This window comes from Poecile atricapillus, chromosome 10 (genome assembly GCF_030490865.1).
Source record: "Poecile atricapillus isolate bPoeAtr1 chromosome 10, bPoeAtr1.hap1, whole genome shotgun sequence".
NCBI lineage: Eukaryota > Metazoa > Chordata > Aves > Passeriformes > Paridae > Poecile > Poecile atricapillus.
The window spans coordinates 14,699,962-14,713,687 of record NC_081258.1 but is presented as its reverse complement, the minus strand read 5'-3'; the positions used below and the strand labels follow the sequence as shown (position 1 = coordinate 14,713,687).

Here is a 13,726-nt window from a genome sequence, read left to right as displayed (position 1 = left end):
TCAGCATGCACTCAAACACTGTACAATCAAAGAATTCTGTGTGTACTCCCCAGCCCTGCCCTTGCTAAAGTAATCAAAGCAGTTAATTATCCTTAGGGGTTCTGTCAGATCAGGTCTCAAAGTTGATAATTTCCCTGCACAAAAACACAGGCTTAGCTTAAAACCAAAACAGAACATAAAACTCATGCACATTCTCCCCATTCTCCTAGGACTCTAAAGTTGCTGTGTTGCTTAAAATGAAATAGATAATAATTTAAAAACTAAACAAAACAAAGCACAAAAACCTGCATTATTGTGCTTCTCATGTCATGTGAGAATGAAAAGATTATACTGTAGCAATTCAATCCAAAATTGCATCAAGATTACTTCACCAGTTCAGCAAGAGAACTCTGTCTGCATAGTCTGCCAGAGCTCTTGACAGGAGTCAAAGCAAGCAGGGAACAGAAACAGTTACACAGCTTGCTCCTCTCTGCACCAAAATGTAGATCCTCTTCTTTCAGTGACAGGTAGCAACTTGCACTATCATCCACTTGCTGAATTTTAAAAGAGAAATGTTCTTTTCACAGTGTTTGGTTGAGATACTCCATAACTACTTTGTTATCTTCTCTTCCTTCCCTCCCTTCAACCTCTCAGCTTGTGATGGCAACACAGAGTTGAACCAGACCAAGGCTGCAGATGCACAGAGCTGTTCCACACCATCCCTGCCAGCCCCTGCGCCCTCATCTGCACCCACATGCCAGCGCTTATCTCACACTGGGCTGGAAGCTCCTGGGTGCAAAGGCTGCCTTTCCACCTTGTTGTTTGCACAGCACATAGCACAGAGGCCTTCTCATGCTGATAGGCTTCAGGTGTTTTAACAGCACAAACACAAGTTGTGCAATGCCCTGAGGATGTCAAACAGCTGGGCTCTCTCAGTCCCTGCTTCTCATATCAACCTCACAAATGGGCAATGAGTATTTGTTTGTGCAAACTGTACCAATGTGTGAGGAGATCAGAGCCTGCTGCAGCCAGCAAGCATTCCTCACAGCTAAAGTCCTTGGAAATCCCCTTGCATAAGGAGTGCCTCAGGAAATCACACAGCGATAATGGCCTGCACCTAAACATTCATCACTGGTATCATCAATTAAGGCTTGTGTTTTATAGGTACCCAAAATATCCAGCTCTGTCTTCACTACAGAAGATAAGCCTGATCTGGCTTGAAAAAGGAAGTTGAACCATCTAAGTGAAGCCACCTGGGCTAGTTTTTTGACTGGTGAAGAAGAAAACAAGAGTAAAATTCATTACATTCTTCACCTTTGCTGTTTTCAGCATAACTCCTTGCAACACAAAGCTCTTCTCCAGCCTGCAGCAACGATGGGGCACCTCAGGGAGACTCCCAGTGCCTGCCTTTTGCCCATCTCCATCTCCTACTCTGGGGGCTCACCTGTAGTCTTGGGTAAGGGTGACACAGGACTCCTCCTTCCCCAGTCTGGCCAGGAGTGCTCCACCCTCCTGCTGCACCTTGACCAAACTTCCATCTTCAAGAACATTCTTCATCAACTGCCTTGAATTCCTCAGCAGCACAGCTGCATCCTGGAGGGATCACAAGAGTGAGGAAAACAGTTACTGCAACCTACAGGCAGTGAGGGAACAGGCAAAAACCAGCACGTAAACCAAAACACACCAAAACTACATCTCACCTGGGTCCGCTCTAGGAAAAGCGAAGCTGTGGTTCCAACAGCTGTTTCTCTCCAGTCTGACAAGGCTGAAGTGATAAACTGTGCTCCTTATGCTCCTGATACCTTCCCCACCAGGCTAAAATTGTGACCCAATTCCCACCATTGTTGTTCCCATCCATTAGCTAGGCATAGAAGAAATAAGTTTTCCAGCCTCTTTTCCCATTCTCACCTGGCTCCTACTGTTCTGAGAGCCTGGATCTGCATGGCTCCAAGCCTTGGGACAAGATGCATGTGAAGAGTTTGTGGCTATACAGATGTGTGCAGGAAGGCCACTACCATATCCTTCATCATTTACTATTGGGACCCTGTGCAGAGTTGGCAGCAATTCCCTACTATGTCAGGGGAACAGCAGTTTCTCAAGAGAAACAAAGTTTGTGACCACATAGGCTTGGTCTTTGTCCCTTCCCCTTCCTGTCCACTTCCAAACTTGTGTACTGGAGGCAGCAAAGCTGTAACCACAGCACAGAACTAAGCTGTCACCAGATTTTATTCCAGGCCATTCAAGCTGATCTGATGTGGCACAGCCCAAGGCAGCTGCTCTGTACCTGGCACACCAAAGTTTGTAACAGCTACAGAGCTCTGGAGCTGCTGAGAATGCACCCCAGTGCTGGAGCAAGCACCCATCAGCAACAAGCCCAGCTGGAGAGATCTCCTTGGTGACACTGAGGCATCAGACAATCTGCTTCCAAACTCACTGAAGCCTCTATCACTTTATTTGGATTAGCTTCTACAAGAACTGGGAAACCCTGCTACTACAGCTTGCAAATTCAAAGCTACAGCTTTTCTGTAGCTATCCAGCCTTGTGCTCTCTTCTGTGTCAGGTCCACCTCTGATCCAAGATGCTTACCTCAGCCTTTTCTGGTAATTTTGCATTTTCCATTTTATTAATAGCTCCCTGCAGGAAGGCACAAACACCCTGGCATCGTAGTAGCAAGTATTCCAGCTTCTACGAGAAGAAAAGACCAAGGCAGTGATTATTGTCTCGTGGCTGACAGGAAAGTCTTCTGAGCTTGCAGAAGCTTAGGAGTAAAAAAAATGAAAGAGGATCGAACACATTAATCCAAGGGTTCAATTAGATCATTCAGTGGGACTGTATCAGCAAGAAGAGAGGCCCATAAGAAGCTTCAGATGCATCACACTAGACCAAGGCCTCTATGCAGACCTTAGAAACCTGCATACTCATGTTTTGGATGGAACATGTTTTACAGAAAAAAAAACCCAGTCCACTTATGTCTCACATTCTTCTATTAGCATTTCTTGTAACTTTCCATGAAGATGAATCACACTGCATGAATTTCAGAGAAACAAAACATAAAACAAGTACTTGGAATTTTTCTACTTTAAAACATTTCATGCTAAAAGTAGTGTAAATTAAACATTAGGAAGCTGGAAAGCTTCCAAAATTAAGCAAGTTAACCTATGGACAAATCTGAAATCCTTCCGCTCTTCAGGGTGGAGGGAAGCAGGCAGAAAAACAAACAAAAAAAGTCAAAACATTTCATAAGGGTTCAAGAGGCACTATTTTTTAGAAAAGTTAGTGATGTAAACCCTGAATACTGTCAGATGCCACCCTCCAGCCACTTAAATCAAGAGAAGGGAGAAACAGTTATCCCAAAATAACCATGTTTAAAACAAAACAAAAAAGCAGCTGTTTGAATCTTTCCTGAATTGAACTCCCTCCTCCCCTGGAGTGCTGGAACAGGGCCAGCAGTGACAGATTAGCAGGCAGGATGCAGGTGAGATCACTGAGACAGGAAATAAATGCTGTTTGCCACATAGCTGCAGAGCTAAAGGAGCTGAGCACAGGGGTCACTATCACACACAGTATAAACAGACATTCTATACAGAATGATTCCCATACAAACTCCCTTTGGTAATGCTTTACATGCTAAGGCAAGAAGTAGCCTGATATTATGGTCCTTCCTTCAAGAATTACCCTTCTGCACACAGAGCACCTCAGCTCTCAAGGTATTCTCAACTCTGTCCATTAAACTAATCCATAACTTCTTGAAAAGTTTCTCTCCTTCATCACTGCCAAATAAACTTCAACTTCTCAAAGTCAATTCTGGGCACCAAGATTAGGCCTCTATACCTCTACTGCACCAGCACAGGTTCATACAAGTACATTTAGATCAAAGTTTAAAAAAAAAAGGGTTCTAAAGTAATTTGGAAAAAATAAGTTAACATTTGGTACATGCCAAGCCTATCTTCTGAAGCCTGCCACCAGCAGCACAGTGGTGTTATCAGTGCCATCTTGATCTGCTTCAAGTGTTGCATTGTACCATGCAGACTCTGGGTAGCGAGGTCAGAGCCAAAAGACCACTGGATCCTCTGGAAGCTGAGGTGACAATTCTGTCAACCACCAGGGTGAGCAAACTCAATGTGAAGACAGCCAGCTTGTGTGTAGATTTACAGAGATGTAATCCTGTCTAGTCTTGGTGTGCCAAATAACTCAACAGAGCTTTTAAAGATTCAACAAGCACATGGTTGACAGCACTCAGGCTCCCTCCACAGCACAAGTGCACGCAGAGCTGGGTATTAGTACCATGGATGCTGCCTCTGCAGGCTTCTGGCAGTCTATCCTGCTGCTTGGAAGTAAAAGATATTCTTAGAAGAAGAATTCTGAACTGATTATCCAGAACTTCCAAGTCTCGCTAATGCAAGGACTGCAGATATTACCAAGGAGATAATAGCTTGATCTGGTGAACTTGCTCCAAAACCAAAACGATTTAACTCATTACACTCAAGTTTTTCATTGTTAGTCCAATGGCAACATGATACTAACATCTTCTCCTGAGATCAGTTTCAGACGACTGCCCTCCCATCTAACTCAAGAGACACTGTGTATCACAACAAAACAGGATTCTATTTCAGATTTGACCACATTTTGAAGGCAAGAAAGAATATAAAGAATTAATGCAGTTCAAGCAGATGAGTAAAAATCTAAAATTTTAGTTCCTGCAGTCGCACCAAGAGACCAGTGTGTACCCATCTTAGGAAGACAGTATTATCAATTTTTTGATACCAGAGATTCATTTCCATTCACAGCTTTACAGGAACATTGTCTTTTAATGCTTGTAGGTTCAGCTGTTGAGAGGTTCCTCTTGTTCCCATCTGTTACCATGCCATTGCTTCTCTCAGCAAACCAAAGCACACAAGACATCCTACTCACCCTGCGGAAGCTCAGCCAGTCCTGGTGGCAGTATGGGAAGGTCCCATCCAGTTCTAGAGGCAGCTGTGAGCTGTCTATGTGCTTATGGAGGGATTTCATGGAGGTGAGAACTTCAAACTGTACAGAAATAGAAAGGAAAACAAAAAAGCACACTTGTATTAGGGTGTGAGTACTGGAGGAGTAGGGGAAGGTTAACAAAAGGCAGAATCCATAGTTTCTTTATCTATCTTGCACAGAAGCACAGCATGCAGTGTGTACCTGCAATATAACTACAATAGGAAGGGGGAAAAAAAACCAACAATTCAATCTTAGAGCAGCTTGTTGAACAGCTCAGTGGGTGAAGCCTGAAGGAATGCAGGCCACAACATGCTGTTTCACCAGGCAGAACATCTGTGATAGAAGTCTGGCAGCAGCCAGCCTTCTCCAGAGCCAGTACCTCCTGGTGTAAGCAGAGCAACTCCCTCTTACGTTCCCACAGCTGTGCTGTGATTTACATCTGTTTGGAGAATCTGGGAGGTTAAATCCAGCCCCCCAGCTTCCCCATCTCACTTCCTGGAGAAGAGCAACAGAGCAGCCTCTGCGCTGCCCTCATCTCTCCACTCATCACAGCAGCTATTTGCTCCTAGAGTTTCTTGGATCTTGACACAGGTAACTTGCCTTCTTCAAGTCTGTAGGACCTCAAAGCATTTCTACACTCAGCAGAGCAACAAGTGCTCCTGCAGGTACATGGAAACCAGCCCAGACACAAATTCAGGTGCAGACATTGAACTCCCACACATGCACAGTGTGAAGTTTCTACCTCCTCACAAAATTGTGATGATGCTTCCAATTCCTCCTGCATGCCCATGTGTTTAGGAGACTTTCCTCTGTTCCCTCCTACACCCTTTGTGTTTGTTCAATGTGTTTAATATCTTCTGTAGCTCTCCCTGCATGTACATGCCTGCAGCCCCCCATTCTGACTCCAAATGTTTCCACATGGGGGCAATAAGGAAATGGACTAATAGCATTTGTTATTTTTTAGCCTTTTGGGACACCACACCACACACACAGCAAACCTGATGCCTGTCACAACATCTTCATCCACAGGAGCCAAAAGGGAGCTCCTGGCCTAATCTGAGGCCTACGGAGTTTCAGCAGGCACAGAATTTCAGTCCATTCTTGTAGCTTGCAACAGTCTTGGTGCAGCTGAGAGAGGACTACAATTAAGTCTGATCCTCCATTCACTCATCACAGAGTGGCTGGGAGCCTACATTTCTCATACAGCTATAGAATACCAAGACAGTTTTACTTCTAGTGGGGGAGTTCAGTGATGCTGTGGTAACTTTCCCTTCTGTTGGTCTTTCCAGACATTTCAGCTACAAAGGGAATGTCACACGCATGCCCATCGCATCTCCCCCTTCTTGCAGAAGTCTCTCAGCCACTGGCAGCAGCAGGCATGAGGAGAGGAAACAGAAGAGATGCAAAATCCAGGAAAGCAACAAGCACCTTTAAAGGTGGAGTTCAGGATTTAGCATAATGTCATCTCTTCCTGACTATGCATTTCCCCCCCTTGTTAATGAGAGAACATGAAAAGCATCTCTAGCTAATTGTGCAGGGCTCCTCCATACAGTTATCCATGTTCCCAACAAACCCCCTGTGCTTTGAGTCCCCAGCAGACTGACGTAATTGTGGCGCAAATGTCACTGATGGATGTGGCAATAAACTGAGATGACAGAGATCTGTTCAGCTCACATAAACACTACAACCCAATGAATACCACACCCATAGAGACCACAACCACAAAACACAGAAGACACCTATAGAAATTTCATGTGAGAATAAGCATACATCAATGACAGGGAATTTTGCTGTCTGGAGAGTTAAATAAAAGGTATCAAGAGTGGCCCAGCAAAGCCCAGATAAATGGTTCCATTACCTGTCCTGCTGGTGGCTTCTCCATCCGAAAAGTCATATCTTTTTCAACCAGAATTAATACACCATGAATACAGTGAGGATCCATTTCCTACAACAGAACAGAGCACAAATCCATTACTGATCTGCCTCGGGTACTAAGGAGAATGTACCACAGCAGGCTCATACACAAGTTCGAAATTCATCTTCAAAGGCATCTACAAAGTCTGGAAGGCAGTCACCAGAAATTAAAGAAGGCTGGTCTACAGAGTACCAAAGTGATGGTCTTTAAGGTAGTTTGCTTCAGATCATCTAGTCCTGCAATATTTAAGGAAGCAATGGAAAAGGTCAGGTGTTGGTTGACACCTGAAGAAGCTCTGCCTTCTGCACAGGGAAGTGAGTCAAGAGGAAAAAAAAGAAAGAAAGAAAAAAAGAACTAAAAAAAACAAAACAAAACAAAAACAACAACAAAACAACAAAAACCCATGTTCTGTGTCCAAGGTTTTTCCTGACAACTATCCTGGTCACTTCACCTAACCAAAAGGAAGTGGCTTTCCCCCCTCCACCCCCAACCCAGTGCCAAAAACATTGTCTTGTCTCTACTTACTGCCAATTTACAGTCAAGTACTTGCATCCTGTTTCTACTGTTAAACTGACAGAAATTCCAAATACAAGGGATGTTTGGCAACTGTAGTTCAAACTCAGTGATCCAGGAGCAGCTCTCCAATTATAGAAGCATTCTACAGGGAAGTGACAAACAGGCAGAGAGGAACAGCAGGAAGAGAGAAATATGGCAGATCCAGACCATGGAGACAGGACTCCCTACATATGTGATGCATGGACCAGGAAAGCAAGGAGAAGAGCTGTTTAAGCTGTTGTGCCACATGATTAAACAAGAGCCATCCCATTTCGATGTCTCCTACACGGTCTTTGCCTCTGCAAAGAACTCAGTAATTGTCAAGCAACAAATCCTTTCCGGTGTTGCTCGAGCTGCAAGGAACCTGCCACACAGCAGGCCACAACAGCAATGGAAAGTTGTTTAAATAAACAGCTCCAGCAGTTTGTAGGGTTAAAGATCTGCCAGGAGCAGCAGAGCCAGAGTACAGAGAGAACTGGACCAACAGAGACTGAATGACCTAACCTGACACTGGGCCCAGCTCAGCAAATAAGAGAAAATGCCAGCTCAAGGAGCTACAATTCTACAAGAGAAAGCAGCAGCAGAGATTCCGAACAGAGGAAAAAGACCTTTCTTTCATCCAGTCCTAAACCACGGTCCTTTTAAACAGGAAGCAAAAAAACTCCCACCTGAAACATCTTCCAAAACCACGGGAGGTTTCTAAATCATCTAAAATTTCTCCAAAGTGAATTATTCACACTTTCACTGTTCTTTGAACACAAATCAAAAGGCCAAAAAAGATTTATTGCATAATTAGTCCCATTAGGTAAATACTGAAGAGAGGATGGGGAGATATTACAGCTGCATCACCAACTCTGAATTTATCTGCTATAAAGTACTGAAGGATGAAGACTGGACACAGCTTCAAGGCTGATGATGGTACTAAACAAACCTTTTCTTACACAATCCCTCTCCTATGCCAACAGTCACGAGATGCGCAGTCTGAGTGAGGGATAAAGGTAGTGATGGTGTAACAAGAGGTTACCACAACAGCCAAAACACTCATTTGTTTGTTACTCCTAAAAATAGAAACTGAAAAACCATTCACAAATAAAGCTGTCAAGGGAAAAGTTCAAGGTTTTCCAACTCAACAAGGAATTGTATTTCCAAAATAATCAAGTACTTTTCACCATATTTTTTAATTTAAACAGCTGCAGAGAAGTCAGTCTCATCCAGCACTGATGGAGCAATCCAAAGACTGTAACACTTTACCAAGAGCATCTCAGGAGACAAGCAGAGCTAAGAACAGCAGGATGCCACTTCAGGAAGCTTTCCTGCAGCTTTAAGCACAATCTCTTACCACCTTTGCTAACAAAACCAACTACATAAAAGCAAAGAAACAAGATCTCCACACATCTAAGTGAACTCCTCACATCCAAAAACAGCTACAGTGTGGACAGCATAGAATAGAAGGGCACCAAGAAGAGCTCAGAAAACACCAGGGTAAATACAGATCCTTTCATTATTTTTATTTTAAAAGAGAATTAGATACTTTCTTCAATGTTTCTCAGACAAGTTCCAGTTTTCTGGCTTCCTGCTCCAAATGGAAACCCATGGCCAGACTTAACAACACTGGCACAGTCTGAAGCACAGGCTGCCAGGAAATGTTTGTGCAGATGGCAGAGTCAGTCCCCAGGCACCCCAGTCAGTCTCAAAGTGACCACTCTAATGGAATAGCACGAGGTCCCTGGTCCTCAACATCAGACCAAAATCCTCTGTACTTCTCCATTAAATGAGAATGCAAATACACCTCTTGAATGGAAAAGTTTGCACAGAACTTCTCTGCTTTCAAATGCTAAACTGACTTTTCTCAATCCAACACACAAACAGCTGATTATAGGATTAAGCCTTCACATTTGATATGGGAAATTCAAAAGAATCCAACTCTATTAAGACTCAGGCAGAGGGAAATCCCACAGATACCTGTTCACTGAAGGCAGGGCACACATTCCACTGTCCATGCCCTGCCTGCTCACTGAGCAAGAGATCAGCCTAACACTTCTGAGCAGCAAAGTTCCTCTTAAGATCTGCCCCCCCAGCACCGAGCTTACTGGTGACAACCTGTAACCAAACATTACAGTATTTATCCCTGCAAAAATCCTTGCTCCAAAGCATCATTACGCAGTTTCCCACAGGAACAAGCCTGATCTATTCCTGCAACATGCACACACTGTGCACTTCCCTTCACCTCCGCACAGAGCTGCCAGAGTTCCTCCTGCTTCTTCCTGAGATAGCTCTGCAGCAGCTTTTTATTCTGTCCCACTCCCTCTGCTCTGGCTGGGACACAAAGATTTCCCAGCCACCCAATATTTTCAAGAAGAAAATTATTTCAAATTTCCAAGAGGAAAAATATTCTTACAGAATGCAACTGCCCCTACCCTCAAGACAGAGAGAACAAGCTCCCACCAGTTTACCAGGTGGTTCTGGACAGAGCAACTGACAGACTCACAGTGCTGTAGGGAAAACTAACCTGTGAGCACCCAAAGTTGTCTACTAGCACTTAATTCCAATCAAGCATTCATTCTGGAAAGATGGAGAAGTTGAAGATTTCCTCAGGCTGACAGATCTTGACCCAGGAACCTTTGCTCCCCAGGAGTCTCTCTAGGTTTAACAGATCCCAGCAGGAAGGGACTCTGCATTAGGGCATCTGATCTGTGCTTCCCCACAGTGAAGCAGTGCTTCCCACTGCTGGGTCAAGAGGGAAACAGCCCTTCAGAATTGAACATGCAGTGCTGGACCTCAACATTTAACAGATTCCAGCACATTATCATAGGTAGGCTTCACAGAAACTATTAAGTAAAATCACGTGTAAGGAGAGTGCAGGACAGCACAGAAATGAGCTCTGGAGACAGTCTGCCAGAGATAAAACACACTGAGATGTGCAAGGGATTTCAGAAAGGACCCCAAGGAGGTGATCTGCTCTGTAACCTTAGAGGCATAACACACAGTCAAGGTATTCCAACTCAAGAAGAAAGTGTATTTCCAAAGAGATCAAGTATTTTTCAATGTATGTTTTAATTTAAACAGCTAAAGAGGTCAGTTTCATCCACCACTGACGGAGCAATCCAAAGACTGAAACAGTTTACATTACATTTAGGAACATCTCAGAAGACAAGTGGAGCTGAGAACAGCAGGATGCTGTTCAGTGCAGTCACTTCCAGGCCAAACTTCCTGCTGCACTCTGGAACACTTAGATTACCTCACTATAGTTACACTCAGTTTTCTGTATTACTCTATCCTTGCTCCAGAGCAGAGTAGAACATTGCCATGGGATCACAGAGTAAATGCTGAGGGATCTCCAAAAGGCTCAGAGAAGCCAGGGATTACTGCTGTGCCATAACTAGGTGATGAGCTACCTTAACAGGTCTCCTTTACAGAATCTTCAGAAGAGTCAGTGTAAGGATCAAAAAACCATAAGTAGAGTAATCAGCCTCTGTCAGTCGCTGTTACCTGGAGCACACACTTAGGTCCAGCAATCTGTCTTGCAACACATTAAACTCTGTTAAAGAACTGTAGCACCACCCTGATAACGAGGGGCCCAGAGCCAAACAGCCATCACAGCACAGCAAAAAGCTTCCCCCCTCCCTCCTTTCAGAGGGTGAACTTAAGGTTAAAATGGCATTATTACCATGCTTCTATGAGAATTGAGACAGCCAGAACACGTTACTAATTTCCAAATCAGGCCACTAAGACTCCCATGCAACTTAGATGGACAGTGAAATGCTCATAAGCTTTAGCAAGCCCACTGCTGTGTAGGCACAGCATAAAAGTGAACATATTTGCTTGTTACCTCAGCAGAACTGAGCAGGGCACCAGATTACTCCATCACAGAGAATGAGTACGCTGATAGAGCTCACAGCTCCACCCAGCCCAGGAAGCAGGAGGACAGACCTCTGAGTCAGACTCAACTCTCAGATGTGGCACTGAAGCACATAAACCACAGACATCAGCTTCATTAAAACATTGCCCTTTTCCAGTTTGCAGAGTTTGAGTCCTAAGAGACTTAGCTCTGATTTAAAAGGAACACCTGCTTAAACAAGATTAGTCATCACTACAACATCTCCTTGGCTTCCTAATAGCAGCAGATAGTTTCTGTCTGGGAAGGGGGGTAACACAACCCACTGGCTTCCCAAGTGACTGATATGAAAGCCTTTGACCTGAAGCAATATAGAGTTACAGCACATTCGATTCTAATCATTCACCAACAGCCACATCAACAGCTGCACGTGCTTTTACACCTGGCATAGCAAACAGCATCCTTCCCATGGCAGCAGGCAGAGGCTTCTCTTCCTCCCTTCTCTGTGGCAGGCAAAAATCCCTGCACATTTCACACAGCCCCTCACTGCATGGGACAACACCTCCAAGCAGGATAATTCATGACAGCATTGAGACTTGGATATGGGCTGCTCTCAGCACTGAGATGAGAGCAAATTTGGAGGGGTGGGGAGGGGTGTTCTCCCCTAACTCAGACTTGCTTAGGCTTCTTGCTTTGTCTGCAGTCTGGCAAGTCCAGGTCATCCTCCTAAAGCAGGGCTGGGTGCGTATCTCCACCTCCCAAAGCCAACTGCAAGCCAAGTGGCAGATGGAGAAATAAGCAGCAGATGGAGATGTAGCATCCAACCATGACAGCAGGCCAGCCAGTGTTCCTTTGCTCAAGCTTGAGGCTCACCTGCAATGTGCTGAACACCTTCAAGAGAGCAGGAAAGGGTGAACAGCGACGAGCATCCACAAGAACGGTGAGACCCAAAGCCTGACATTCTGGTCTGCAAGGACAAAGACAAAAAGGTCAACTTTGTCACCAATGAAAATTAACAAGACTATGGAAACAGAACCTGTAGGCAGGGCAGGGTGAAAAAACAGTACATATTATGGTTTCATAATAACAGGAACTAACTGGCCACCTCTTCCTAAACAAAATATATACACTGAAAACACCAACTGATTGCTCAGTTTTCACCTTTGCCATATGATTCTATGACTTCCACCAAATTTCCCATTTCTCCTGTTTCTAGAATATGTCACTGATGGCAAAGGTGCTGATGCCCACTGGATTATCAACACAGGAAAACCAATTCTTCCTAATTGTGCTCAGGGACAAGCTTGGTTTCAGCCTCACTGTTTCAGAAGAGCAGCCAGTCTGGAGCAGACCCAAAGCCTATCTCATCCAGAATCAGATTTGGAGGAAGGAGCATAAGAAACAAAGCATGAGTTTCTCGTGGGTTAAACCTGCTCCCCTTATGAATGGTTTAAAGGCCTCAAAAAAAAAAAAAATCACTATCAGAGTTAGCTTTACAACATAGTGATGAGCTGGAAAGGAAGAGTCTGTCATACTAAAAGGAAGAGAAGCTCCAGCAAACTCCAGCCTGCAGACTCCAAACACAATTTTCAGCCAGACATCAAGGCAGACTCTCAACCCTTGCAGATCCTCCCTTCCTTTAGCTTGGAGGCCTGGCTTTAAAATATCATGTCACAACACTGTCACAGAGCTGCTGCATGACTGCCCCATGATAGCTCCCAAATTGCATTTTGTGAACTGATGAAGGATAGCAAGAATGGCTTGGATTCATGGTACACATGAAAACATTCAGTACATACCCAATTATATCACATCATGTGCACACAGCATGCACAGAATAGGTGAAGTGATTGCTGAACACAAGCTTGTTCACCCTAGCAGGAGATTCCCACCTGTGTAATTTCAGGACTGTCTGGACCGATTTCATAGGCCAATAAAATCAACCTCCTTCCATTCCTGCCTCAATTCCCACCTCCCAGAAAGGCAAAGTGGACAGGGCAGCAGCTGTCTGCCCTGTCAGCCCAAGAGCATCACAAACCTTGGGATGCTGTGCAAATACAGAAGAAGGCGTACAAGCTCAGTGGTGTTGCAGTGGGGGTTTAACCAGGCTGTGTTCCTTGTTGTTATTATGGCCACTGCACGTCCCGATTTGTCTCTCGTACCTGTAAAAAGAGGGGGGGTGGAAATCACACAAAAAATTCAACAGAACCTGGTTCCAGGTCTGTATGCCTCATATTTTCCCACTAAGACTCCACCACCTTCCTATAAGTCCTCCACAGAACCCAATATAGTGTATGTTGCAGATGGTAGGAGGCTATAAACACGCTTCCAAAATACCCAAATGCTGCCCCAGAGTGAAGCAGATGAGCTCAGTTTGTCTTTCTCCCATGGTAGTGTTAAATTTGTGCTGCTGTCATTCTTCATAAATATGACTGAAGTTGCCTAATAATAATCACAAGAAAACCTCATAAATT

At 44.4% G+C, this 13,726-nt stretch overlaps 1 protein-coding gene across 3 annotated transcripts in view; it reads right to left on the bottom strand.

Annotated features, from left to right (window-relative positions):
- Nucleotides 1–13,726, bottom strand: part of PLEKHG4 (pleckstrin homology and RhoGEF domain containing G4) — a 90,504-nt gene that overhangs the window by 45,571 nt on the left and 31,207 nt on the right. For all 3 annotated transcript variants that reach the window (XM_058845660.1, XM_058845661.1, XM_058845662.1), the window contains exons 5-10: nucleotides 13,291–13,414; nucleotides 12,126–12,219; nucleotides 6,806–6,892; nucleotides 4,891–5,007; nucleotides 2,566–2,664; nucleotides 1,424–1,572 (exon numbers count right to left, since the gene is read on the bottom strand). In XM_058845660.1, the coding sequence (XP_058701643.1) occupies nucleotides 1,424–1,572; nucleotides 2,566–2,664; nucleotides 4,891–5,007; nucleotides 6,806–6,892; nucleotides 12,126–12,219; nucleotides 13,291–13,414 (670 nt within the window). The remainder of the gene's footprint in view (nucleotides 1–1,423; nucleotides 1,573–2,565; nucleotides 2,665–4,890; nucleotides 5,008–6,805; nucleotides 6,893–12,125; nucleotides 12,220–13,290; nucleotides 13,415–13,726) is intronic.